Source organism: Squalius cephalus (genome assembly GCF_949319135.1).
Source record: "Squalius cephalus genome assembly, chromosome: 11".
NCBI lineage: Eukaryota > Metazoa > Chordata > Actinopteri > Cypriniformes > Leuciscidae > Squalius > Squalius cephalus.
Genome location: NC_137132.1, coordinates 24,673,072 through 24,698,295, shown reverse-complemented (window position 1 = coordinate 24,698,295; position 25,224 = coordinate 24,673,072). Strand labels below are relative to the sequence as shown.

Genomic DNA, 25,224 nt, shown 5'->3' with positions numbered 1-25,224 from the left:
GACTTCTGTGTGAGCGGTGCCTCATCTCTAGCAATGGACAATGGACTTTTTTTGGATGCAAAATTTTGCTGATGTGAAAATTCAGCTTTGCCATCAGCATAAGAGCATAAGAGAATCCTTTCAAAAACATTAAAAAATCACACCGAAACCAAACTTTTGAATGGTTGTGTAGGCCTATATCTGGTTGACATGTATCAATATGATTGCTAGGTGGTTGTTAGGTGATTTCTTCCTCTCTAAAACGGTCTTCTGTGTTATTCAGGTATGGCTAAATACAGCTAAATCCTGCTTCAAGTCTATAGAATGTCATCCATTTTATTCTCCATCTCCACCAGCTAAAATTGTTTGTAAAAGTGAAAGACTCAAATTCCTGATCAACAGCATCTTCCCAACATCCATCGAACATACACATCACTAGTTTTCTGACTTCCTGCAGCTTGGAATGGCTGAGCTCAGTCAGGCCTTCTGATTGGTCAAACACGCAGAAAAATAAACGTGGCGGGGTCCGTCCTGCATCTGTAAATCCCCCGGTGGGCCACGATGGGTCCTACAGGCTTTATGTGAATAGAGGGACTCTGAATCAACAGGCAGGCTGGACAATGAGCTGAATCCAGGGACTAAAAACACACAGGTCACAGTCGGGATATGGGATTAAGTTCTAGCAGTGGAGAGGAGAGAAGAGAGAAGCTTCTTATATTTCCCTCTGCTCTTCTTTCTCTCCTCCATGATATCTTCTTCACCCTCAGGGCTGATGCTGAGGTTATTGACTTCATAACATTCCTGGCATTTCCAGGTTTATTCCCGCATTTCCACCCAGCCACAAAAAAAACATCTCGGACTTTCTCCGTATTACTTTGAACACAAACATGTTGCTCTCTGTAGCTCGCTGGAATCATGTTTTGACAAACTCTCTCCTGCGAGACAACGTAATTGACACAACATGGAAATCCCGAAGCATGTGGCCTAAATCTCTAGCAGCACAAACAGTACAAATAACAGACTTAATCAAAACCACAGACTTTTTTTTAATAAATGAATATAATGGAATGCAAAGTTTACTCTTCAAATGTTCCGTTCAGTAGTGTTGATAAGTGTTTGCGTGTACGTCAGAGAGACAGGCGTGAGAGAGACAGAGAGAGAGAGAGAGAGAGAGAGAGAGAGAGAGAGAGAGAGAGAGAGAGAGAGAGAGAGAGAGAGAGAGAGAGACAAGACAGAGCCTGCATAAACAGATGTCTGTCTCTGATACGACAGAGAGATGGGTTACAGAGAATCATACTGACCCCACACTCTCAATACACAAAAACACCGAAAAATCTGCATATCTAACTGCATATGACACATGCTCTAGGACAGGGGTTTTGTAAACTGGGGTCCGGGGGCTGCAAGGGGGTGCTAGGGGGTCTGTGGAAAAGTCTAAAGAAAAACAGTGTAAAAATGAATAAAATAAATAAATAAAAAGAATCAAATAAAACATTGATTAAATAAAATAAATGGATTAAAATAAATTAAATAAATAATACATCAACAGTTAAGCACAGTAATAGACTGTAGTGAGATGTGAACACAATTTTATGCATATTTATAATATAATTTTTTTTTTAAGTCTTAATTTAGTCTTTATACATGAAAATATATAGGCTAGCTGCCTTTTAAATTTTAGTACTGGGGGCCCTCGCACTAAGATGATCATATTTGGGGGTCCATGGCATCTAAAAGATTTAAACCCACTGCACTAGGACCAGAAGAGAAATGTTCAAACTGAAAGAAAGAAAGAAAGAAAGAAAGAAAGAAAGAAAGAAAGAAAGAAAGAAAGAAAGAAAGAAAGAAAGAAAGAAAGAAAGAAAGAAAGAATAACAGAGTAGGAGATTAATCAATGTCATAAATTCTTCTAGTGGTCAAAGTCTGTCAAACAAAAAAGCTGAAGGAAACTAGGAAATGCATTTAGACTAGCCTAAATAAAAAAAAGTTACAAAAATGTTTTTGACCAACTAAAATATCTAAATGCATATAGCTAAAATAATATGATGCTGGAAAAAATAAATACTGTGAAAATTTGACTCTTACAAATAGCTACCCTTACAAAAAAACAGTAGGCTAGTGCCAGTACCACGGTACAATAATGGTATCAAATTGCAACTTTGACACACACACAGGGCTAAGCTTTGAGCCGCGTTTTCCCCAAAGAAAGATGAGGTAACTAGAGAAAACATGAACAGAAGTGAAGCCCATACTGTCACATAATACAGTACAGCTCAAGATCTATGAAGTTTGATTGATTGGAGCTTTGACGTCACAATTGAGCGCCCCTACTGGAGTCAAAAGGTAGTAGCCTAACATGATTTCAAGTAACGTTCGGCTAGTCAAGTCTAATTCAATTCAGTTGAAGGAAATTTCTGTCCAAGGCACAATCTTCGTCTCGCGTACCCGAATGGTTGTACTCCAGCTCATCTAAAAAGGCATACCTAAACAAAGCGTTGTCATATACATGCAATAAATGTGTAATAAAACGATAAACAATTTTGTACCGTCCGATATGAGCAAGCAACGGAAAGCGCTCGAGCAGCCCACTGTTGCTATGGTTACCACCCCAAGTGAACGCTTTGCGCGAGTGTCTATTTAGTGAGTAAACGCTAGCCTGTGTAAATACTCCCACATTATTCACACCATTGATAAAAGAACATATGTTTTCGATATCATGTGTTTGACATTAGTTCCTTTCAGTGCTCTGAACTATTTGCTACCATCAATAACATCCGCAGAGTTAGTAGACATAGCCTATGAATTAAATAATTCAGCACCCTCTCCACATACTTCGTTAAAATGATTCGTACTTCAAAAATATATGTTTAAAACGTTGAAAAAATAAATGAATAAAGTAATAAATTACTCACCCCTTTAGTTCGTGCCGGTGTAAGAAGTCCCAGCAACATCATTCCGAAAAGCGTCGCTCGCAATATTAAGCAAGAATCCATTTTCTTACAGACAACGAACGAACCCGCACACAATTCCCACCGGTCCAGCCCGCAACAATCTCGGAATCACACGTTATTCAGGAGTCCAGAGTGGAACAGAAGGAGGATCTCCAAATCTACCTGCCAAACCACCTGCAGCACTGCGACCATCTCAGAAATAAAGCCTAAACTTGGACTTAAGAAACTTTTAAGTGTGGAGAAATGACTATTTTTTGGAGTGTCAGTGAATCCTCAAGAATATCAAATCAGCGGGAGTTCAACAGGGAAGTGCGTTTGCCGTATTATCCCGTAGTTGTAGTTGGGATAGGGAAACCGACCCCATGACGTCACAGCAAACTCTGAGCCGCCGCAGCGCGCACCCATGTTCACTTTACCGACTCTTTTGCGCGTTTCTGATAAAGTTTTCGGCGTGCACCTCTCTGTATGGTATTGTATTTTACGCCTTAATGTAAAGCCGCGGTGCTACAGGACACTATACGGGAGCAGGTGAGGATGTTTACTTGATGTCGCCTAGTTGGTTGTTTTGTGAAGGTCTTGCACTTGTGAATGTCGTGTATATTTGTTTCCAAATACTGGAGACTGGTTTTGTTTAATGCGAGTCTTTAGAAAAGGAGACCAATAGCTTATTCTCAATAGCTTATGGTCAAATGTAAATTTTATGCAATGAATGTTATCAATTAGCCTAGAAATGAATAACGGGTTCAAATCACTGTATACATAGTCTACATGACCACCACTTTCCTGAGGTGACAGAAGCTTTACGTCTCTGGGTGAAAATATGTTGGATTTACTGGGCAACACAGTTTTAAAGTAATAAAGCATCACATGATGCCTGCTTTTATTTGATTTGTGATGTTAATGAATGTTAAATGGCAGAACTGATCTGCAGATTGATATTGTTCCCACAAAATTGTCCAAAATGGGTCATTGTGCATAGGCCATATTTGCTACAATTGTGACAAACACAAACATTATGGTTTTAGAATCGTTTTAGCCTTTTCTATGCACTATATTTGAGTGTATCTCCTATAATGCATTAAGTTCCATTTCGTATACGTTTACCATTTTGACTTGAAATGTTTCAAATGAAATGTGTGTCTGAGTGACCTAATTATTATGAACAAGTAAATTTAAGGACCACAGTAAATCTAGTCACAAAAATGTAAAATATTCCCCATTCATGATTCGGTATGACTCTTTGTACTTGACATTGACTTATACAATTTTGTGACCAGCTGCAGTTTTCAAAACAAATTAAATTAGTAGCCAACAAAAATGAAAGTATTACATCGGCCATTACTATACTGTAACTGTTTGTTAGCAATACTAATGTCTGGTAAACTCAGCCAAAGCCCTCTTAATATGCTTCTGTCTGCAATGCTGTCTAGTTTGATGTGTCCATTGTCAGTGTCAGTGAGTTCGCTTTATAATCTTTGTCAGTCTTGACTTGTGTGTCATGGAAAAGAAGCCATCCGGAAAGATCAACTTTGTCCAAGTTCCATCTATTGTATTGATTCAGCCTGTCTCTTTCTTCCTCACCCCACCTCTCACATCACCACCTCTGCCATATTGTCAGCCATTGGGAATGTTATTGAAGGAGAGAGAATCTGCCTTTACTCAACTGTCAATTCCAGCACTTATTTATTGTTTATCCGTATATTCCTACAGTGATTTACCCATTCATCCATCTCTTCATTTTTCCCTCAGGTGGGTGAGTTGTCCGACGGGACGTCAGGAGTCATAGCTACATCACTGACCACATCATTCTGAGGCAGTGGAGAAAGGTCAACAGGTAGCACATGCCCTGAGTGGCGGCTGAGATGACACACCCCCGCCGGACCGCCTCGACCAGCCTCCTTTTCTGGTAAGAGTCCCCATTGTCCTAGTATTCCCATCATCATTGTTTGCATGTCTTATGACATTTGTTATGATTAATTCTAGATCAAACAGATCCTAATTAGACGATTAGATCCCTAGATTTATTGATGATAATAATAAGAAATGTTTCTTGAGCAGCAAATCAGCATAATTAGATTATTTCTGATTTGATTTCTGAAAGATCATGTGACAATGCTGAAATTAAGCTTTGACTTCGCAGGAATACATTACATTTTAAAAAAATATTACAATAAAAAAGCAGTTATTTTAATTGTAATAATATTTAACAATATTACTATTTTACTGTATTTTGATTAAATAAACGCAGTCTCGGTGAGCATAAGAGACTTCTTAAAACACACACACACACAAACACAAGAATCTTACTGACCCCAAACTGTTGAATGGTAGTGTATGTGCCTTAAAGAGCCATCTAACTTCTTTACCTATGTCTTATTCATAATTGTCTTGTTTGTTTGTTTGTTTATCCAGCACAAGGCTTTTATTGGCACTTATGACGATACACACAGCTTTGGGGGTGAGTTGTTTTTGTATTCTCTTCATGAAGTTGCTTTAATGGTTTCACAATGGTCAGATGATGCTGGCTGAGTCAAATGGCTATAAATGTTTCTTTGCCTGTGAAATTCAGGTAAAAGCTGTGTTTGTATACATTTGCAGCTTATTTTTTGCATATTAGAGTATTGCACCATTAGCTTAGCAATATGTTTAAGGGATAGTTCATACAAAAAATAAAATTATGTTGTCATTAACACCCTCATGTCATTACAAACCAGTATGACTTTCTTCTGCAGAATATTAAAACAAGGTATTTTGAGATTATTATTATTATTTGTTTTTTTAAATGATCAGTAGTTAGGGTTAGTAGTAGTTTTTGTATGAATTTTTGTATGAACCTGTATGAATTTCCTTCTACTGAACACAACAGTTTTTTTTTTTTGAAGATGAAGAATGTCAGTTACCAAAGAGTTGATGGACCCCATTGACTTCCATAGTCATTTTTTTTCTCCATAAATCAGCAGCATGAGGATCAGTAAATGATGATGAAATTCCTTTTTGGGATAACTATCCCTTTAATGTTAATCTCTATTGAAATCAAAAGTGCATTTGATTTGCTGATGTATAGAGCATATGATGTTCTTTGATGGGTAGGATGCTGACTTAAGGGTACGTCACATTAGCGATATTTCAACAAAATTTCTAAGAAAAAAAAAGGTCCATTGTCAACAGTGTAGCGCAGTGGTTCCATAACATTTTCTGCCGAGCCCCCCTTTTTTAGATTTTACATTTTCAAGTCCCCCTTGCTTACAAAATCCTTGCAAGGAGCCGAGTAATAAGCGGGACAATTCCGCAGTGGGGACTTGTATCGCCCTGAAGAAGTTTCTTTTGCTTACTGCATCTGCTGACTGTACCCTATCTCTTAGCCGTGCTGCACCCCCCTTTTTATAACTCCAGGCCCCCCAGTTTTGGAACCACTGGTGCAGCGACGAATGAAGAACAGAAGTCAATTTTAAACCAAGCAGCTTTATAATAATCAATATAATGAGTTTCATGTAAAGCGCGAATCGGTGGGCGGGGCTAAACAGGACGTCATAGATCCCCACTTTGAAAAACCTGTCCTTCGCTGTGCCTGGTGTCAATAAAATCTTTTATTGGACTAACAAGGACGTTTTCAGTTCTGAAACTTACAGGATATTCTTATAGTATGATGATCTCTTATATGTCAAAAGCTCAAGGAAAATTTGATTCCTCAGTTCATCACCCCTTTAAGAAAGCATCTGCCTGTGTATAGGTGGTGAAGCAGTTCACTAGGTTTGACGTCCTCACCTCTTTAGCTTGATGATAAGATTGATTTATTGATGAAGTGGTCCTGTATGGGTGTTTCATTGAGCTATGTTGAAACAGAGATCTTAACTAGAGAACCAATATTTTGTTTTACATGCACTCATCTTTTGATTTCAATGGCATGAAGCAGCCTTTGAAGTAAAGTGTCACACGATCCAAAGGGGCTATGATGGCATAAGGGATCCAGAAATCTCTGGAAAAGGGTTACGATGTCTTTAATCACCAACCGCCCATGAGAAAAAGAGTGTTGCGGGTGAACAGGAATGGATTCTGATATTGTATGTATGTATGTATGTGCATTCCGACCAGGTAATTGACAAGTGTGAACTGTAGTCTGCCTCGTCTGCCCATAAGGCTGCCTTTCAGGCATCATCTATGTGGCTAGAATCCAAAGGCACAGATGGATACAGAACATTACTTATGAGGGCAGATGGATGGAGATTGCCATCATACCTTCACTAGCACTGAACAGAGAAGAATAAGAGGGATGGAGAGCCAAAAGAGAGATAGTGCGGAACAGTCGCTGAGAAGATAAGAAAACATCGTCTGCATTGATGCCCATCCCTGCTTTTACGTAAGAAGAGAGGAATGCAGACATATTTCCAGGGTTCGTACAAGGTGCTTAAAGTGCTTGAAGTACTTGAATTTGACTTTTTGAAATTTAAGTCCTGGAAAACCCTTGAAAACAGCCAGTGAAAATTCAGGTATCGGTAATTGGTATCGGCGAGTACCAAAAATGAAAGTATGGGTATCGGACTCATTCTGCAAAAAGTGGTATCGTTGCATCCCTAATTAAAAAAAAAAATTGTTGTTGAAAAAATACAATCGTTTCACGTTAAATTAACGCTGCAGCCTGTCTGAGATATAGAGCTATTTCGCATGGCTATGAGCATGATATTATGTACAAGTGTATAATACAACTGTCATTCTTCAGGTCAATCATATATTCATGGGAAAAAATCTGTTTCAATATCCTTTCAATGGTTAAGGTGATTTCACATGCCTGACAGCACTGGTCAATGGATTGATCTCTATGACGTGAAACATTAGTTATCATATATATATATATATGTAATTTGAGTAAAAAAATAAAATAAATATATTGTTTGATAAGTGCTGATTGAAAAGGCTTGAAAAGTCCTTTAAAGTCCTGGAATTTCATTTTACAGAATCTGTACGAACCCTGTATTTCTAATGTAAACAATCCAACTAAATGGGGTTGTTCACTCAGAAAATTCTATCATTTATTCACCTTTATTTTGTTCCAAACATATGTGATTGTCTTTCCTCCATGAAAGACATAGGATATGTTTTAAATAGTTGCTTTTTGCATGCAATTGCAATGGATACTGAAGTGTTGCTTCAAAACGGATGTGAAAGCACCATAAAAACATCACGAAAGTGACCTTCACTAAAGTCATACGATAGCTTTTTTTTTGTGATGAACTTTCCAGATTGAAGTCACTAAATCTTTTCCTCTAGACCTGAACATTGAGTAGAGACTATCTTTTGGTGGTGCTTTTGGGAAACACAGCCCTCATCAGTATAAACAGTATAAAAGATTCACTGAAAAGATCTGACCCAAAAGTACCATTGATTCTTGAATCAGACGTCACTACCTCTCCAATGAACTCTCATAAACTTGTCAAGGAGAGCTATGGCAAATGTTAGGTTTTCTCAACGAATAATGACCTAAATTAAGTCTTTTCCTCACAGAAAGCTAACAAATGTATTTGTTATTTGCATGGTCCTCTTTAATTTTACTGAAAATGGCCCCCAGACTATTCACCTTTTGTGTTCCGTTGAAAAGAGAAAGCCAAACAGATTTGGAACAACACAAGGGATTAGATTTCGATTAGATTTGATTAGATTTTTTAGGAAGGGACAGAATTTGATTTTTAAGTTCAAAGAATAGGGGAAAGTGAGAGTGTTGTATTGATGGTACGTTGTGGTTCCTGCACATATATAAGTCATTTTGCCTAAGGCGTTCTGTCTGATTCTGTGTGAAGGGGGTCAGGGGTAAGGTTGTAAACCTGACAAAAATGACCAGGTGTCACAAAGCAGGTGCTGCCTCACACGCACACACACACTAGGGAAAATGTATCAGAAATGCTTACCCGCACATACGCATGACATGTACACATCCTGTCGCTCATTACGATGAATGACGTCTACATGTTCTGTCTCACTCCGTGAAGGAGCGACTTCCAACCTGACGATTTACAGTATCAGCTAGACAAACTTGATTTGATTGTTTCACATGATCTTTCAAACCTAAAGGCTTAAAATGCTTGAAAATTGGTTGACAGATTTTGATGTTTGATTTCATGTTTGATTTTTTGGCCTCTAAATCAAGGGTTCTCATTCTCTGGCCTTCGAGGTCCATTTACAATCCTAACAGTTTAACAATCCTAACAGTTTAGCTCCAACCTTGATCAAACTCACCTGCCAGTAACTTTATAATAATGTTGAAGACCTTTCAGGTGTGTTTGATTAGTGTTGGAGCTAAACTCTGCAGGAAACATGGACCCCGGGGCCAGAGTTGAGAACCTCTGCTGGAAAGAGAGTAAGTGTAGAGGAAGATCTGGATAGAGTGTAAGTAAGAGAGATTTATCTGTTGCACTTTCTATGATTGGCTGTCTGGTCAACATCCTGTCGGAGGTGCAGAGTGAAGCGGGCCTACAGGTATGGAGACGATAGATGGGGGAAAGATACAGAAAGAGCAAGATTTTAACACATCCAGATGTCCCAATACATAAGTTATTACCTTAGTGACATACTGTCACAGAACTCATGTTCAAATAAAGCAAGAAAGAAAGAATTTGGAAGGAGTCCAAGAACTTTGGGGATTTGGGATATCCAGACCTTGAAAAGTCATGCACTTGGGAAATGAAAATGAAAAAGGAAATTAATATTTTTGCAGTGTGTATTTTCATTTTTGTAGCTTTGCTTTGCTCTAAAATACTGTTCAGAATGTTTTTGAAAGAAACTCACCGAAGCCTCATGTATTTGATAAGAACACAGTAAAAACAGTAACAGTACATTATTTCTAAGTATTAATTATTAGATATTATTACAATTTGTATATATAAAAAACTGTTTTTTATTGTAATATATTTTAAAATGTAACTTATTCCTGTGAAGTCAAATCTGTATTTTCAACATCATTACTCCAGTCTTCAGTGTCACATGATCCTTCAGAAATCATTCTAATATCTACTGTATGATGCTCAAAAAACATTTATGATTATTATCAATGGTGAAAGCAGTTGTGCTGCTTAGCATTTTTGTTTAAACCAAGTTCAAACGAAAGTGTTTAATTTATTTGAAAAACTAATTTGAATTTGTTTGAAAAATCTTACCGACTCACCTGCCGAACTGTATTTTTATTTTATTTATTTTTTTGCTGATAATGCTTTTTGCAAGTGCTTGTGTAGTCCCTAAGTGGTTTTGGAATGTGGCTTTTACTTAATTTTAATACTGTTGATTTGCTGGCTTTAAAAAAACTAGCATTGTTACATTGTTAACTTACTGTTACATTGAGGAGCAAATATGACGAAGAGTTATCTTAAACATCAATTAATCATCTGAAACTGGTTTTATCGTGCAGGCTAATCCAAGTGTTTTCAGTTGGTTACAAATTATAGATATTTTAATAATCTGTCCTGTGTAATGCCATGCCACCAAACATCCCTTAAGACAAAACCAAACTCAAACTCAATATCATCAAGTAGAAATAAACCAGGATCGGGTGTAATCTCAGATAATTTAAGATTGCGATGGGATAATGCGCAGTACTATGAAGGACTAAAAATGACAGAACGAAAAATAAATAAATAAATAAATAAATAAAAGTAGAAATAAATAAATAAATGCAGAAATAATAGTAAAAATAAATATATTTTGGTAATATAAATGGCTATTTCTGTATTTTTACATGTATTTATTTATTTATTTATGCATTTCTATATGTATTTATTTATGTATTTATACATTTATTTATATATTTATGTATTTATATATTTATTTATTTATATATCTATATATGTATTTATTTATACATTTATTTATTCCTACATTTATTTATTTCTGTATTTCCACATTTCTACATTTATTTATTTCTGTATTTCCACATTTCTACATTTATTTATTTATGTATTTCCACATTTCTACATTTATTTTTCCCTGCGCATGTATGCTAATTGACCAATGGCTAAGCCACGCCCCCAAACGCGATGAGCCAATCACAGTACGCATAGCTAACCCAATACACTTGGACATTCTCTGCTTCCTCGTCCATTGCAATGCATTGCGGTTATCAGTTTTCATTCGTTTTTATGTTTTTTCTTGTCATTTTGGCTTTTAAACAGCGTGTGTGTGTGATTTTGGTTGGGTGACAGTTGACATCGCAGCCTGTTCATTATTCTGCGCTCCCACCAAACGCGAATAGAGCGTCAAATTCGCGCGTATCCGCGTCTAGTTCGACGCTTGAACATTTTGAATCCAAAGCGAATAGGACGCGCGTATAAAGCGAGCGTTTGAAGCGAAATAGCACCAAACTATAACGTTTACACTGTGAACTGTAAATCTTTGTTCTGGAGCTGAAGCTTATCGACCTTCTCAACAATAAAATTATTAATATAACCCTCCAATGCATATTTAAGGCCCTTTTGGTGACATCGAGATGATATATAATCTTTCTGTCTCCAAAAAATCATCAATTGCCTCCTGTGAAATGTCTCCTACTGTGACATCTGCCAAAGCGCCTGTTACCGAATGTTGACTGAGTGAGTGGAGGGGGCGTGGTTAGCCATTGGTCAATTAGCATACATGCGCAGGGAAAAATAAATGTAGAAATGTGGAAATACAGAAATAAATAAATGTAGAAATGTGGAAATACAGAAATAAATAAATGTAGAAATGTGGAAATACAGAAATAAATAAATATAGGAATAAATAAATGTATAAATAAATACATATATAAATATATAAATAAATAAATATATAAATACATAAATATATAAATAAATGTATAAATACATAAATAAATACATATAGAAATGCATAAATAAATAAATAAATACATGTAAAAATACAGAAATAGCCATTTATATTACCAAAATGTATTTATTTTTACTATTATTTCTGCATTTATTTATTTATTTCTACTTTTATTTATTTATTTATTTATTTTTCGTTCTGTCATTTTTAGTCCTTCATACAGTACAGGTAACATGAGGGAAAGAGGAATGGAAAAAGAGGGAGCAAGACAGAAGAAGTGTGGTAATAAGGGAAGCGTGTCTCTCTGTCATGCAGCAACCATCGTACCCTAACTCTCTAATCTCACACATCTGACTTGGAGTGAAGCGTGCGGTTATGCTCATCATCCAGTCAGCACGGACCATCTCAAACCCTGAGTTGATGTCATCACCATCACTTAGAACCATTAACTTTTGTGTAATTCACAGCCCCTGTTATGTGTGCAGACACACACACATACATGATACACATAGTTGAGATCAGAAAAATATGAGCAAAGAAGGCTGTGAAAATAAATCTGCATTGTTATTAGCACCCTTAGAAAATCTTTTGAGGAAAATAACTCCCAGTATATTCCCAGTATATTCACAGTGTCCCACAATTACCTGTTTCACAGGAGTATAAATGAGGTAACACAATCACTGTCTCTCCTCTCCTTTATGCTCAGTGTGCTGATTTCTGCACAGAGTAAAAAATTAATTACTTTGTAAAATATTGTACGCGCTTGCAGGAGTTTGTGGTCTGTTGCATGCATAATCATTGTGTACCCTTCAGACTTCCACTTGTTTAGGTTGTGATAGATTGGCCTTTTGCACTTTTGGTAATTTTTAACACACGCCAAAATGTGGAAAAGTGTTTTTGTTGTTGTTAAGCCTGGTTAAAGTGTGCTGGGGAAAAAAAGTTTTCTGTGTACTTAAAATGGACAGACTTCTAGAGGCAAAAGTGATTCAAAATGTATTCTATATTTACTCATTTTTCAAATACTTTCTTCCAAAGCAGCTTACAAATTAGAAATCTGGCAAAGGCATTCATCTTAAGAAGGCAATAACTTTAGTAGTGCTAATCATTCAGTGTGCTAAAGACGGTATAGAACAGAGTCAACATCAGCAGCAAACAGTTCAGTGCTTATGGATTAGATGTGTTTTTAGCCGTTTTTTAATATTGCTATCAAGGGATTCAGCTGTTTGAAGGGTTGGGAAGATCATTCCACCAGAGGAACGTAAATGTCAATGTTCGGAAAAGTGATTTTGCTCCTCTCTGTGGACCGTGTGCTCATTTTAGATGTGTCTATGTTTGCAGAGTCAGACATTGTGCACGATAAGTGTGCATTTGTGAAAGAATGGTTTTTGATTGCAAGTACAGTTTATCACTCTACCTTTTCCTTTTTTTATTACGTGGCTCACTACCTCCGAAAAGACATAACATGCCTGAACTGAACATCCTCTCCCTCTTGTATGTAATGTACTCAGATTTTTCAGTCTAACCCTCCTATCTCTTTTTCATGTTTTTGTCTCTCTCTCTCTCTCTCTCTCTCTCTCTCTCTCTCTCTCTGTTTTGTTCTTTCGTTATCTGTTTACATTCCTGCAATTGTGCTGGTTAGCTCATATGTATGTCTGTGGGTCTCTCGTGACCTCAATATCAAACATCTAGTCTGGTTTAGCATTTTAGGAAACTGTTGGTTATTCATTATATCACCTCAGGTTAAATAAAATAATTGTTATTGGTGCATGCAAAGTAGATCATACTTAGCTAGTTGGTCATAAGCACTTTAATTTGTAAGCAAAGTATGTGTAAAGTTGTGTATGAAATATGGATGGCCCGAGCTGTTCTTAAGGATTGGTATCGGGGCCAATTAAGTATTTTTTTTAAATGATCTCGGTCCTTTATTTTACGTCTGCTGTCACTCAGGTGTCGTGCAGTAGGTGGCGATATGCACCTTCAAGTGGGTTTGCCAACCGCCATTAAAAGGAAAAGAAGCTCAAAATGTGCGTGCCTAACGCATGAGAACCAATAGCTGCGTTCCAATTCAGAGGCTGCATCCTTTGAAGGAGGTTATATTAAACTGTCTGAAAACAAAACAGGGTTCCCAGGACTAAATGTTTTTTTTTTTGGTCCAGACCAAACAAACCAAACGAACGAAACTACAAGTGTGAACACACACCCTAAATATGTTGAAAAAAACCACCATGGTCCATTTCTGTATGTAATAGAGTATTATCTGTAATTGCATTTTAGTAAAATATGTCAACATTTGAACCGCTTTAAAAAATGATTTTTTTTTTTTTTTTTACATTTGTATCATTAGATATTTGAATGTTGAAACCCAATACTTATGGTTAAAATTGTAATTCAGCAATTTCTCAAAAAACCCTGTTGTCACTGGTGCACAATGAATTCTGGGGTAGACAAGGCCACGAAGGATCAATCTGTTGTATCCTTCATTGCACAGAAAATTTGAAGGAGCATTCGAATTGGGACAGCCTCTTCCGCGCCGCTGTGACCCGAATGTGCCCTTAAAAGGATGCAGCCTCTGAATTTGGGACGCAGCTGATGAGGTCTGTTCTAGCGCGTCACACAGGTTCCATGCTTCCGTGTTTAGCATAGCCTATTTAATGCAAGACAAGTTTATTTATAAAGCACATTTCATACACTGTGGCAATTCAAAGTGCTTTACATAGAGAGGAATAAAAATAATCACAAAATAAAAGCAAGGAAAATTCAAACAGCTATTCAAAAGCTTTACATAGAAAGGAATTATAATAATCACACTGTAGCAATTCATAGAGCTTTGCATAGAAAATACACACAAAATAAAAGCATGGGAAATTAAAACAGATATAAAAAGAATTAAAATAGATAAATTATACAGTTATAAAATTAATTAGAGTGAAATGAATTAAAATAGTAAAAAGATGATACATAGAATACATTTCTCATCTTGCAAAACACCGGTGTATCTTATTTTGACTCTGAGATTTCCCCATGACGGTCAGTATATCTGTGGATTTCCATATTGTTACGTCAGAAACGAGGATACAATATGCAAGTGCAAAAACTCTTTATTGATAGTCAATAATGATGATGATGATGAAATCCGGGTGATGCAGGCTGTGGCGCAGGGACTTTGATGGTCAGACACGGAGTGATGAATGAAGTGCAGCGTGCTCTGATGAGTGAAGACGTGATCCAGACATGTAACGGAATCCAACTAGACGTGAAACAGGAACACAGGAACTCCAGACGGGACACGAGGCACAGGAACAGGATCAGACAACAACAGAGACTTCATGCAACGATCTGACAAGGAGATGAGAAAGCAGTGAGCATATATAGGGGATGAGATGAGTGGCAGCTGGTGATGGTGAGTGATTGCAGCTGGCTACTGATCAACCGTAACGATCTGGACACACCCACTCACACACTCACACACATGTAAACAACAAGGCACGAGACTAGAGAGAGACATTGGATCTATGAACCGTGACAGTACCCCTCCCCCTAAGAACGCCTCCTGGCGTTCCCAGGTCCCCTTACCTGCCGATTGTAATCATCGATAAGGGAGTGATCCAGAATGTCTCTAGCAGGTACCCAACTTCTCTCCTCTGGACCTTAACCTTCCCAGTCCACAAAGTACTGGAATCCGCGTCCCCTCCGCCTTGAGTCCAGCACACGATTGACCGAATAAGTGGGTTCCCCATCTACGAGTCGCGGCGGGGGAGGAACCGGGATTGGCGGATTAATACGAGAATGAAATACAGGTTTAATTTTGGATACATGAAAGACGGGGTGAACCCTCCTGTACGCTGGAGGTAGGTTGAGGCGGACTGCCACCGGACTAATGATCTTGGTGACAGTAAACGGGCCAATGAATTTGGGAGCAAGTTTATTAGACACGGAACGGAGAGGAATGTTCTTGGTAGAAAGCCACACTTTTTGACCAGCGACGTATACGGGAGGCCTAGACCGGTGGCGATCGGCTTTGGCCTTGGTGCGCAACCCCACCTGGAGTAGAGTCTCACGGGCTCTAGTCCACGTGCGGTGACACCTCTGGACGAAGGCGTGAGCGGAGGGGACCGCGACTTCGGATTCCAGACTAGGAAAAATTGGTGGCTGGTAACCTACGCTACACTCAAACGGAGATAGGCCCGTAGATGACACTGGCAACGTGTTGTGGGCGTACTCCACCATAGAAAGTTGTTGACTCCACGAGGAAGGATTCTTGGAAACTAAACATCGTAACGTTCTTTCCAAATCCTGGTTGGCTCTCTCAGTTTGGCCATTGCTCTGGGGGTGGAACCCTGAGGACAAACTGACAGTCGCCCCCAGAAGCTTACAAAATTCTCGCCAAAATTTGGACACAAACTGGGGTCCCCTGTCAGAAACCACGTCTATCGGGAGGCCATGTAACCGAAAGACGTGGTCAACGACAATCACCGCTGTCTCCTTGGCTGAGGGTAATTTGGGCAAGGGAATGAAATGGGCCGCCTTCGAGAACCGGTCCACCACGGTCAAAACTACCGTGTGACCCTGAGAGGGTGGGAGGGCGGTAACAAAATCTAGAGCGATATGGGACCAGGGTCTCGAAGGGACCGGCAGCGGTTGGAGTAACCCATCTGGGGGTCGATTGGAAGTCTTACCAGTGGCACAAACTGAGCAAGCCAAAACAAAATTGTGAATGTCACAAGCCATGAGAGGCCACCAGAATCGTTGCTTGACTAAAAATCTAGTGCGACTGACTCCTGGATGACAAGCCACATTGGAAGAATGCCCCCACTGAATGACGCTGGACCTCAGACCCTCAGGCACAAATAAACGATTCGGTGGACAACCGACCGGGGGCGTTACCCCTTCTAAGGCCTTCTTGACCTTCGATTCGACCTCCCATACGAGTGAGGAGATGAATAGAGTCTCCGGTAAAATGCACTCGGGAGTAGACAGGCGTTCGGAACGATCAAAAATGCGCGATAAAGAATCGGGTTTGATGTTTTTAGAACCCGGGCGGTACGAGAGAGTAAAATCAAAACGACCGAAAAAAAGTGCCCACCGAGCCTGCCTGGAGTTCAATCTTTTAGCAGTCCGAATGTTCTTGTGATCAGTCCAAACGATAAAAGGTACCCCCGACCCTTCTAACCAGTGCCGCCACTCTTCCAATGCTAACTTGACTGCCAACAACTCTCTGTTCCCAATGTCATAATTGCGTTCGGCAGGAGATAGACGATGAGACAAAAACGCGCAAGGATGCATCTTGTCGTCTGAAAGAGAGCGCTGGGATAACACTGCTCCTACCCCCACCTCTGACGCATCGACCTCCACCACGAACTGACGTGATGGATCAGGGGTTGTCAGAATAGGGGCTGAAACGAAGCAACCCTTCAGTTTGGCAAACGCAGCCTCGGCTGCGTCTGACCACCTGAACGTCGTTCTGGGGGAGGTCAAGGCGGTCAGAGGTGCGGCTAGTTGGCTGAAGTTGCGAATAAAACGCCGGTAGAAATTGGCGAACCCCAGAAATCTCAGTAGGGCCTTACGAGACTCTGGACTTGGCCACTCTACCACAGCCTTGATCTTCTCAGGATCCATGTGCATTCCCTCAACCGACACGATGTACCCTAGGAATGGAACAGACTGTGCATGAAAATCGCATTTCTCTGCCTTGACAAAAAGCCCATTCTCTAGCAACCTCTGAAGCACTCGTCGGACGTGCTGCACGTGTTCCTGGAGAGAAGAAGAAAAAATCAGTATGTCGTCCAGGTAGACATATATGAACTGATCTATCATATCTCGCAGCACGTCATTGACAAGTGCCTGGAAGACCGCTGGACTGTTGGAAAGCCCGAAAGGCATAACCAAGTATTCAAAGTGTCCCCTGGGGGTGTTAAACGCGGTCTTCCACTCATCCCCCTCCCTGATGCGGACCAAATGATAAGCATTACGTAAATCCAATTTTGTGAAGATGGACGCTCCCTGCAACCTCTCGAAGGCTGAAGACATCAACGGCAAAGGATAAGTATTCTTTACCGTGATGTTGTTCAACCCCCGGTAGTCAATACAAAGTCGCAGAGACCCGTCCTTCTTCCCCACAAAAAAGAACCCTCCCCCGCTGGAGAAGAGGAAGGGCGGATGAACCCCGTTGCTAGAGAATCAGAAATATATTTCTCCATAGCCTCCCTCTCTGGTGTCGAGAGTGAATATAACTTGCCCTTGGGCGGAGCTGTACCTGGTAATAACTCTATGGCACAGTCATAGGGATGATGCGGAGGGAGAGAAGCAGCCCGAGACTTACTGAACACCTCCTTCAGGTCCAGGTACTCCGCGGGCACGTTAGACAGATCCACTGCCTCCTCCTGCAACACAGGGACAGAAACAGACGGACAGGCAGACACTAGACAAGACTTATGACACTGATTACTCCACGAAGACACAGACTTGAGCTGCCAGTCCACTTTAGGGTTGTGACGGGTGAGCCAAGGGTGACCAAGGACAATGGGTGCAAGGGGAGTGTCCAGGATATAGAAAGAGATGATCTCGGTGTGGTTGCCTGATGTGATGAGGGTGATGTCTTCTGTGGCAAAAGTGATGGTGGGAAGTTCTTGTCCATTAAGTGCGTGTACAGCAATCTGATGTGTGAGGGGTTTGAGGGAAATCTTGAATTGACGTGCGAATGAGTGATCCATGAAATTACCTTCTGCCCCGGAATCCAAGAGTGCTTGACAATCGTGAGTGAGTGTTGACCATCTCAGTCTTACCGGAAGGAGGGTAGATGTTGATGAGGTCTTCTCGGCGGAGATCCCACCCGATAGTAGCCTCATACTTATTATCGGGCTTTGCCTTTTACCGGACAGTTGTAAGCATAGTGTCCGGTTCCTCCGCAGTATAGGCAAAGGCCCTGGGACCTCCGCCTTTCCCTCTCCTCCCGGGAAAGCCGAGCTCGACCCACCTGCATGGGCTCGTGATCGTCGACGGGGCTGACCGCATCCCCGCCTCCAAATCGTGGACCCTCGGCACCTGCCAGAGGGCGTCTACTCGTGGCGTGACCTCCAACTCGGGATAGTCGAGCATCAACTCTGAGGGCTAAAGCGATGAGATCATTAAGAGACTGAGGCAGGTCCAAAGCGTAGATCTCTCTCTGGACGCGGTCAGCCAGCCCATGCAGGAACATGTCCCACTGCGCCTCCTCGTTCCATTTGCTCTCCGCTGCCAGGGTCCGGAACTCGATTGAAAAGTCTGACACTGATCTCTCTCCTTGACGTAAATCAGCCAGCATTCTTGCAGCTTCTCTTCCACCGACCGCCCGGTCGAAAACTCTTTTCATCTCAGCGGAGAGCTCCTGGAACGAGGCGCAGCACGGATCTTCATTCTCCCACACCGCCGTTCCCCATAAAGCCGCTTTCCCAGTCAGGAGGGTGAGTACAAAGGCGACCTTGGATCGCTCGGTCTGGAAAGTCTTGGGTTGGAGAGAAAAATGCATGGAACACCGGGTTAGAAAAGCTCTGCAAAATTTTGGATCACCTGAATAGGGCTCTGAGGCTGGTAGGCGTGGCTCCGACTGGGATGGGCTGTCCGATGGTGTGGGATGAATGGCCGGTGTGGGCGGCGCAGTGGGAGCTCGTAGCTGTTGGATCTGCCCGGTGAGCTCGGACACCTGCGCCACTAACGCCTGAACAGCGCGACCAGTATCGTTTAAATTCTTCTCTTGAATGTCCAGACGAGCCATACTGTTACTCAAACAGTCCTCCATGGTCGGCGCTGATGTACTTGCTGTATCCATTCTTGGTCAGATCGTTCTGTTACGTCAGAAACGAGGATACAATATGCAAGTGCAAAAACTCTTTATTGATAGTCAATAATGATGATGATGATGAAATCCGGGTGATGCAGGCTGTGGCGCAGGGACTTTGATGGTCAGACACGGAGTGATGAATGAAGTGCAGCGTGCTCTGATGAGTGAAGACGTGATCCAGACATGTAACGTAATCCAACTAGACGTGAAACAGGAACACAGGAACTCCAGACGGGACACGAGGCACAGGAACAGGATCAGACAACAACAGAGACTTCATGCAACGATCTGACAAGGAGATGAGAAAGCAGTGAGCATATATAGGGGATGAGATGAGTGGCAGCTGGTGATGGTGAGTGATTGCAGCTGGCTACTGATCAACCGTAACGATCCGGACACACCCACTCACACACTCACACACATGTAAACAACAAGGCACGAGACTAGAGAGAGACATTGGATCTATGAACCGTGACACATATACCATGGATTATCTGAGCCCACCAGATTAGTAATCTGTACCTATCCAGACCAGTAATCTGTACTTGTTACCACAGTGTTCCCTTGACCGTCATGAGTCAATCCCTCTCAAACACTTGCTCACAAATTTGGTCATTAGGACCATCGGGGTTTCCCCCACTACTACAATACCCTTCACAAAACACTGGTTATCAATCAGTGCCAGTTGAGTTCAGTTTAGAATCAAAAGGAAGAATACAAATCAAAAGGAAGAATACAGTAGTTTAGAATCAAAAGGAGAATGCAGAGATAAAATATAGTGTAATCAGTCGGACGCACAGTGCCACAGTGCTCATTCATTTAAATGCACAGCTAAACAGATGTGCTTTGAATCTGGATTTGAATGTGACTACTGTAGGAGCACATCTGATCTCCTCTGGAAGCTGGTTCCAGCTGCGGCTGGCATAGTAGCTAAAAGCAGACTCGCCATGCTTAGGGTGAACCCTTGGTATTTTTAGTTGATGTGATCCTAATGATCTGAGTGATCTGTTGGGTTTATATTCAGTGAGCATATCTGCAATATATCGAGGTCCTAGGCCATTGAATGATTTATATACCTTATTATATATAATACTTTAAAATCAATCCTAAATCTAACTGGGAGCCAGTGTAAAGACCTGAGGACTGGTGTGATATGTTTTCTAGTTCTGCTCAGAATCCTGGCAGCAGCGTTCTGGATGAGCTGCAACTGTCTTATGGTCTTTTTGGGAAGGCCAGTGAGGAGTCCATTACAATAATCCACCCTGCTGGTGATAAAAGCATGAACAAGTCTTGACTGGAAACAAAGCATCTAATTCTTGCTATATTTTTCAGATGATAGTATGCTGATTTAGTTATTGCTTTGACATGACTACTGAAGCTAAGGTCTGACTCCAGAATCACACTGAGATTCCTGACTTGATTTTTAGTTGTTAGACCCCTAGAGTGAAGGTATGCGTTCACCTTGAGAACTTTATCTTTGTTTCCAAATGCAATGACTTTAGTTTTGTCTTTATTTAACTGAAGAAAGTTTTGGTACATCCATTGACTTCATCAATGCATCGGCACAGGGAGTCAATGGGGCTGTAATCTTTAGGCGATAGGGCTAAGTAGAGCTGTGTGTCGTCTGCATAGCTGTGGTAAACAATTTGGTTCCTTTTCATTATTTGGCTCATTGGGAGCATGTACAGTATAGGTTGAACAGGAGTGGCGCAAGAATTGAGCTTTGAGGGACTCCGCATGTCATGAATGTCCACTCAGACTTATGATCGCCTATACTCACATAATAACCTCTCCCTTCTAAGTACAGTATGCTTACTTGCGTACTTTTGTAACAAATCACTCAAAAGTAATTTATTTACAGTTTATTTTTATCTTTTATTTTGCTATAGCGGTTTGCAGTGGCTTGCGTTTTGCTTTGGAGTAACTGACAGTATATACACACACACACACACATATATATATATATACAGACCCTTTCCAAAAAATTTGAATATCATGGAAAAGTTGATTTATTTCCATAATTCCATTCAAAATGTTAAACTTCCATAGATTATAGATTCAGGGCCTACAACTTAAACGATTTCAAGTATTTAGTTGTTTATTTGTACATAATTTGGGCTTCCAGCTCATAAAACCCACGAAAACAGGATTTCAAAAAATTTGAATATTACATGAAATCACACAGTAATTACACAGTGATACCATGGTCATTGAACCAGATTTTGGTTATTTTGGCAGTGTGGGCCGGTGCAAATCCTGCTGGAGAATGAAGTCAGCATCTCCATAAAGCTTGTCTGCTGAAGGAAGCATGAAGTGCTCTGAAAATGTCCTGGTAGACGGCTGCGTTGAGTGGACAGCACAGTGGACCAACACCAGCCGATGACATGGCTCCCCAAACCAACACAGACTGTGGAAACTTCACACTGGACTTCAAGCATCTTGGATTGTGTGCCTCTCCATTCTTCCTCCGGACTCTGGGACCTTGGTTTCCAAATGAGATGCAAAATTTGCTCTCATCAGAAAAGATGAGAAAAGACCAGAGTCAACGCAGCCGTCTACCAGGACATTTTCAGAGCACTTCATGCTTCCTTCATTCTCCAGCAGGATTTGCACCTGCCCACACTGCCAAAATAACCAAAACCTGGTTCAATGACCATGGTATCACTGTGTAATTACTGTGTGATTTCATGTAATATTCTAATTTTTTTAAATCCTGTTTTCGTGGGTTTTATGAGCTGGAAGCCCAAATTATGTACAAATAAATGACTAAATACTTGAAATTGTTTAAGTTGTGGGCCCTTAATTCTATAATCTATGGAAGTTTAACCTTTTGAATGGAATTATGGAAATAAAAAAACTTTTCCATGATATTCAAATTTTTTGGAAAGGGTCTGTGTATATATCATTGATTCTTGAGATAAGGGACAAAAGTACTTTTGAAAATGACAAACAAAAAATCGATACTACATTATTGAATTGGATATCTTCATAAACATGGGTCTCATCTATCATACCATGAAAAGGAATAGGTTTTTTATAAACCACTTTTTATAAAAATGGACATTTACTCACTTAGTAACTTGACATTTGTCAACTCCGTCTGACACATGAAAATGTGTTTTTTTGTGTTTGATCAATTCAATAACACTGTAAAGTCTTTAAGTGTGTAGAAATGGTGTGCTTTAGCAAGGTTAAGTGATACATTGCATTGTTTTACATTGTTTTGGAATAAGCCATTTTAAATTTCCTTTTATTTAGTTTACTAATTTTTTTATTTTTAATATATACAATCAGTGGTTTTGTGCAGACAAGACACTGATGTATGTAGATAAGTTGGTGTTTTAATGTATGAACACACTCAATTGAACAAAAGAAACAATTTTTTATAAAAATGAAAAACCTCCATCTTACGGTGTTGACACACAATTGACAGTGTTGAGAAACTAATCGAGAATCAAACTGATTAAAGATATTTACCTAGTTTTGACATGGCAAAGGGAGTGTCACTGTGACACCAGTCTTGGACTTTGTTTTGCCTTCTGTGTTTGTGCACCATGTGTTTCCTTGTTAATCGGTTTCACCATGTGCACCTGTTGTCACTTATTCTCCTCATTTGTCTGTGTATATAGTCTCCTTAGTTTCAGTTCTCCCTTGTCGGTTCTCGTCTATACTGCTTGCTAAGTTTGGTACGTGTCTTGTTCGTCAATAAATTGAGTTTAAGCCTGATCTGTCTTCCTGGTCTTTCTGAACGTGCCTCATGCAGCCAAAGCGTGACAGAAGAACTGACCATACCCAAAAAGTTGGTAATTATATACACGCTCTGAACCATTGATTCGGAACAAAAGATTCGTAAAGGCTTCGAAGCTTCATGAAGCAGTGTTTTGAAATTGCCATCACTACTTGTAACCTTTTTCCAGGAAGGCCAACTGCTCGAGAAATATGTTGAGAGGTTCCTCAAAATTGCTCACCATGTGGACTGGGCAGATGGCGTCCTAAAGACTGTCTTCTGGTATGGACTGGACGATCATCTGCACCAGCAAGCTCCAGCAGCAGCGATCCCGGGTACGTTCGAACAATACCTGGATCATGTGCTGCGGTTGAGCGGTTCAGCCTTCACCGTGGGTGAGGCTGATTATGACATCACCGCTCAACCACCGTCACCTGCCATCTTCATCGCCACACCTCCTATCTTCGTCCAGAGTCTCGTCCCATCGAGACCACCCTTCCAGAGTCTCTTCCCGTCGAGACCTCCCTTCCAGAGTCTCTTCCCGTCGAGACCTCCCTTCCAGAGTCTCTTCCCGCCGAGACCACCCTTCCAGAGTCTTGTCCCGTCGAGACCACTCTTCCTGAGTTTCTTCAAGTCATGCCTGCCCAGCCTGAGCTTCACGCAACGCCTGAGCCTTCGTCTCTGGCCAAGATGGCCGCCGCCACGCCTGAGCCCTCGTCTCCTGCCAAGATGGCCGCCGCCACGCATGAGAATCCGTTTCCGGCCAAGATGGCCACCGCCACTCCTGAGGCCTCGTCTCGGGCCACACCTGAGAATCCGTCTCTGGCAAAGATGGCCACCGCCTCGCCACCAAAGCCCTCAGCGGAGATGGTCGCCACTACATCTGAGTCGTTCCTGAGCCTGAATTCCCACCCAACCTTCCTCTCCCACATCCTCTCATCATCCAGCAGCCATCCTCATCTCCTCTGCCTCCTGTCAGCCCCATCACTCGCCCTCTACACACCAGTGGAATGGTGGGCTCACTGAGGAGCTTCCAGTCCTCAGCACCATCTTGAACAGTGGATGCCTGGGATCCGACTTCAGCCACCGTGTCCAGGATTCCACATCTGCCCATCAGTCCACTAGCTCACCCTTGGCTCCTACCTCCATCATCTCCGCCGTGGCCCATCAGTTCACCAGCTTCACCAGGCTCCCTCGCCCCCCCGGATCTGCCTTGGTCACTTGTCGACCTTCAATCACCTCTGGACTGCACTTCTCTGGCTTCGCCTCGTCCCTTCGTCCCCCCGGCTCCATTAGACTCCTCACTCCCTTCTACTCCTTGGTCCTCAGTCTCTCTGTCTCCACCGCACCCTTCTGTGTCCCCGTCTACACCTCAGTTACCCGAGCCAGCGGTTTCCCAGTGTCCTTCTGAACCCTCTGCTCCACCATGGCCCGGCGAATTTCCGTCTCCTCCCTGTCATCCTCCCCCATCGGTTCTACCTCAGTCCGTCATCACCCTAAAATCTTCTGCCCTTCAACCTCCACGAGTCTTCTTCCCGCCGAATACACTTCCCTTCTGCCTAGACCCTTTTCTTCTCCCTGTAATCTGCCTGCCTTCTCCAGCCCTTCACCCTCAACAGTCTGGTCCAGAGGACTTTCTGGTGGGGTGTCTATTTCATTTAGCCATCTTTTCTGCATAGCTCTGGACCTTTTCTTTGCTTTCCTCCAATACTTTCTGCGGTGCCTCTTTGCTCTTGGTCCTAATTCTCCTACTTGTTTTATTTTTTTGTTTTGGACCCTGTCCTTCCATCTCTGTCTCTCCTTTTCTAACTGGTCTCTTCTGCTTTCTGGGTCAGTAGCCGCGTTTCCATTACCCTTCAAATTGCGCAAATTGAAAATACACCCAATGAAAACACGTCAATTTCAAAAAGTTTTTTACGCTCGCATGGGGTGGTTTTTTAGGCAATTCGAAAAAGAAATATTTCGCA

The 25,224-nt window shown here is 41.2% G+C and overlaps 2 protein-coding genes across 2 annotated transcripts in view; one reads left to right on the top strand and one right to left on the bottom strand.

Annotated features, from left to right (window-relative positions):
- col4a3 (collagen, type IV, alpha 3) overlaps nt 1-2,995 on the bottom strand; it is a 46,113-nt gene extending 43,118 nt beyond the window's left edge. Inside the window, exon 1 of the mRNA XM_079887146.1 lies at nt 2,892-2,995. Coding sequence (XP_079743272.1) covers nt 2,892-2,972 — 81 coding nt within the window. The 5' untranslated portion in view covers nt 2,973-2,995. The remainder of the gene's footprint in view (nt 1-2,891) is intronic.
- A 1,701-nt stretch (nt 2,996-4,696) lies between these two features.
- Nucleotides 4,697-25,224, top strand: part of col4a4 (collagen, type IV, alpha 4) — a 70,930-nt gene continuing 50,402 nt past the window's right edge. Inside the window, exons 1-2 of the mRNA XM_079885051.1 lie at nt 4,697-4,836; nt 5,343-5,388. Of these exons, the coding sequence (XP_079741177.1) occupies nt 4,793-4,836; nt 5,343-5,388 (90 nt within the window). The 5' untranslated portion in view covers nt 4,697-4,792. The remainder of the gene's footprint in view (nt 4,837-5,342; nt 5,389-25,224) is intronic.